General features: G+C 35.8%; 1 protein-coding gene across 1 annotated transcript; it reads left to right on the forward strand.

Moving 5' to 3' along the window:
• Window positions 1–3,880, forward strand: LOC124826278 (DHHC-type zinc finger family protein). The gene is made up of 6 exons (XM_047299065.2): window positions 1–639; window positions 719–810; window positions 1,192–1,318; window positions 1,424–1,509; window positions 2,224–2,289; window positions 3,418–3,880. Exons 1-6 carry the CDS (start codon window positions 243–245, stop codon window positions 3,532–3,534), a joined length of 885 nt encoding a protein of 294 aa, XP_047155021.1. The 5' UTR covers window positions 1–242; the 3' UTR covers window positions 3,535–3,880.
• The last annotated feature ends 580 nt before the right edge of the window (window positions 3,881–4,460 follow it).

A 4,460-nucleotide genomic window follows, 5' to 3' on the forward strand; every position in this document is an offset into this window, starting at 1 on the left:
GACCCGTATTTGAGACAAGGACTGAGATGAGAGGGTTGGGTTATTTGTGAAGTGAGAAGTCTTTGGTTGGTGTTCTTGAAAGAAAACCCCAATATTCCGATTCCAATTTCAATTCCGATTCAGTTAATCCAATCCTGGCTTCAGATATCTGGAAGCGCTTGTTCCCGGCCCGAAGAAGTAGGTCGTTGCCGTTGTCGGGTTCAGGTTGGGTTCCAATTCCGAACATAGGAATAGGAATCAGAATGGGAAGCAACATAAACCTCTTTAAGCTCTGCTCTGCCCTCAGAGTGCTGGGCTACTTCATGATCCTCTTGTTCGCCGCCATTGTCGCCCTCAGTTACTACGCCGTCGTTTTAATCACCTGGGGCCCTCTCCTCTTCCACTCCCCTCTCCATCTCCCCTCCTTTTTCTCCGCCTTCTTCGTTCTCCTCCTCTTTCACATTCTCCTCATACTCTTAACCTGGTCCTACTTCATGGTCGTACTCAACGATCCCGGTTCCGTCCCTCTCAATTGGAGACACCAACACCAACAACTTCGCTCCGATTTCGATTTGGAGACAGCACCGCCAACGCCCTCTCCCGCCTATTGCTCTCGATGCCAGAATGGCAAGCCACCGCGATGCCACCACTGCTCTATTTGTAAGCAACTCTCTCATTTTCAAGCTCTCTTCTTTCTTCCATTATTCACCATCACCATGCCATATTCTCCTCTCTGTAGGCCAAAGGTGTGTTCTGAAGATGGATCATCATTGCATTTGGGTCGTCAACTGTGTTGGGGCACGTAACTACAAGTACTTTCTCCTATTTTTGGTAAATCTATTTCTCTTCTTCCTTTTATTTTTTTATTAATTTTTTCTCCTTCCTTTTATTTGATATGTTGGTTCAAGTAGTGAGTAACGCTGTTCAATTTAATTTTTGAAACATATGGCGAAACGTCTATTATTGATTCCTTTGGTGAGAGTGGGAGGGAGGGAACTGGGAAGTGCATTTAAAAAGTGAGAGATTTGGGGATTTGATATATTAAGAATACTTTATTTTAGAGAAAAGATGAAATTGAGAACAGTGTGAGACCTGTTGGAAGAGAAGAGGGAGTTCAGGTGGAATTTGGAAAGGGTTAAGTCAGAAGCTACTTCTAGACTTCTAGCGTTTGTTTTGCCCGACTTACATTTTTCTCCCTACTATCATGCACAGCTGTATACTTTTCTCGAGACAGCACTGGATTGCTTAGCTCTGGTTCCTAGTTTTATCAGATTCTTTGGTGGAAACAAGAATCATTCATTGTCTCCCGGGGGCTTTGCCGTCATCTTTTTGGCTTCTAGTAAGTTTATGTATTCTGCTTCCAGAAGATTAGGTTATCATGTCTAGATTTTATAGTATTCTCATAACTGTTAATGCTTCTTACAGATTGTGTGCCTTGATGCAGTTCTTAATTTAGCCTTTGCGCTCAGTCTTCTCTGTTTCGTTGTTATGCATATATCTCTTCTGTTAAGCAACACAACTTCAGTCGAGGTAATAAATACACTGTTATTTTCCCTTTTCACTCTTATGGTAATGGTGTTGTGATTCATGCATGAGGCTGTTTTTACCTTATGTCTGAGATCCAGCATATTCCTTGTTGTCTTGGCATAGGAATTATGCTAGGCTATTTATTAGAATGACAACCCAGACATTCGCATGCGTGTACCGAAAATTCACTCCAAATTAGATCTTATTTTTGGGAAAATATGACAATTTTTGAGCAACTTGACATATAACAGTGCTCTGGACGGTTTTATTTTAGATATAGAGAACAGAATCATGATTATAATAAGATAGTTATGTACTTGATGTTTCAAGGTAGCCGGGAGAAGTCTTGCATTGGTTAGAAATGAGTAAGATAGACAACATATAAATAGAAGATTCCATAAACCTATTGTCTTAAGTTTTTTTTGTTGAATGTGGTGATTTGGTTTCTTATTTGATCTGTTCATTATTGATTGGTATTAAATCTTTCCGATATCTTTCCTTGAAAAACCTCACACGTGAGAGATGTTATTGTTCCTATGACTTATTGATTCATCTATCTCTTCCTTATCGTCTCATTGACCTTTAACTAGATGTAAACCTGCTCCATTAACTCTGTCGAACAAATTTGAAAGCATCTTGTCATTGTTTATTCTTGAATCGTCATGCAGCACTGTGCCTTCTTTTATCTAAAAGATTATTTGGAAAATGATGATTTAGGTTCATGAAAAGAAAAAAGGAGTTAGGTGGATGTACGACCTGGGCTGGAAGAGGAATTTTGAGCAGGTAAGATCTGTTTTCAAGTAGCAAAGATTAGAAAATGATAGTAAAACAGCAAAACAAACACGTTCTTTAGCTCGAAAATTTTGGAAGCAAATGGTACATGTATGATTTATTAGTTAATTTTTTTTAAAAGAAAAAAGAGGAAGGGTGTGTTTTTGAGAGAGAAGGTACAATTATTCGTTTTTTTTCTTGCACCTTTCTGTCTCCCTCGCCCGTAACAAGTATTTTCCATCCCCGTCGCATAAGATAATCTTATTCTTGAAGGGTTCTGTAAACATAGTTTTAATTGAGTAAAAGGGATGGTGGAGATCCTTCCCGGTTTTGGAGAACCGAAATTTCTAATCCAGGATGGTGTAAGGACTTTTCATAACCCGCCTTCCCCAAAGGGACCAAAGCTTAATTTGAATCAAATTTAATATAAAAATACAGTTTTTGGCTGAGGAGTTACTTGTCTCATGATCTTTTGTAATTAAACGAACAGGTTATAACTTCTCTTGATGGCCAAAATATAATGAGATTATGTGATGGTTTTTACTCAGTAATTTAACAAGAAAATAAGTCTTCTACTAACGAGTAAACCATGTAATGATTTTTGGTCTCCGTGCTTTCTTAATTTTATGATTTGGTTCATCCCTTGTATATTTCTATATTGAATTGATAACTTGTGAATAGCATAATTATTCTGATATGAAGTCCGTTAATATTATATTGTTATGGTCAATTAGTACATTTGAGATATTGTTTACTTAACTTGGTAGGTTTCTTTTAAGGATAAAAGTGTGATGAGACCACTAAGCTCAAAAGTAGGCAATATCTTAAGTGCAGTGTAAATTTGAGGTCGGTACATTGGTACCTTCTGTGAGAATGGAAACGAAGTTATGAAAACCCCTAATACCCTTAGTCCTTGACTAGGTACTTTTTTTGGTATGTACAAAGTTGAAGTTAAACATAATTTATATACACTTTCTTTCCTTAACACATTGATGTGTTTTTAAAGGAGCAAACTGTGACTGATCCACCAAACTCCAAAATGAATAATATTTTAAATTTAAATGTGATGAGTGATCTAACGATGATAGTTTAGTGGACATCAGGTCAGAACAATATCTGATTTTTTTCATACTTTTGAAGGTTTTTGGCACTAAGAAGGCCCTGTGGTTGTTTCCATTATTTTCAAAAGAGGATTTAGAAAACATACCTGCTCTGAGGGGGATTGATTTCCCGACGCGTTCTGATGTTGATGTATGAAGCCCGGGTAGCTTTTAGGTTTGAACATTTTTTTTAGTTAACTTACACTTATTTTATGAGAGTGCAGCTTAGGGAATGAAATTATGGAAATACTACTCTGCTTGATATGTTCGATGTTAAGAATTGTCCAGTAGGTGTATATATGATTTTCGATTCAGGTTGTACTGATTACTCGTATAATTTCTGTTGAGGCGGACAAAATGTAGAGTTGCTTTCGAAGGACAAAATTCATTCCAAGTGTTTGACCTGTTGTTTGTTTTACTGTTCTGGAAAAATGTTGTTGTGGACTTGTTTGTGGAATTTATTGATCGAAGTGGAAATTGCACTTTTATCTGTTAATGCATTATTTCTGATGTCTTTGTTGTACTAGTTGATATTCCTGGTAAAAAGAATTTAAATCCTTATCCAAATATTAGAGTTGTGAAGAATTTGTCTGGGTCAGATGCAACTGTCGAAAATGGGTTGGGAATAATAATAAATTGGCCTCAAGGAGTCAAGAAATTCATTTATTCTCTCCACTATTTAATTCTTAATGCTGGTGAAGGTATGATACAAAATAATAAAGCAACAAAATACAAAATATTTGAAAGAATTATTTTCTTTATTCTAATTTGTGAAAATTTAACGAATGTAATTCTCATTTGGTTTGGAAGGTAAATATCATCAGTATTTTTACTTTGTTTAAAAAAAAAATCAGAGACACTTGTAAAAGAGAAAAATATGAAAAAATTGAACTTAGTATTTTATGGACTAAAATTAATTTATAGAAGTTTACTGGTATAATATGTTAAAATTTCTATCTTTCATTATATGCAAGTTAAATTTATTTTATGATTTTTTTTTAATATTTATGAAGAAACTTGCTCGAGCACTTTATTTTTGACATTGGCTTATTCGTCTCAGCTTATTTTTCAGCACACTATATA

This window comes from Vigna umbellata, chromosome 5 (assembly GCF_029865625.1).
Source record: "Vigna umbellata cultivar VRB3 chromosome 5, Vumbellata_1.0, whole genome shotgun sequence".
Classification (NCBI taxonomy): Eukaryota; Viridiplantae; Streptophyta; class Magnoliopsida; order Fabales; family Fabaceae; genus Vigna; species Vigna umbellata.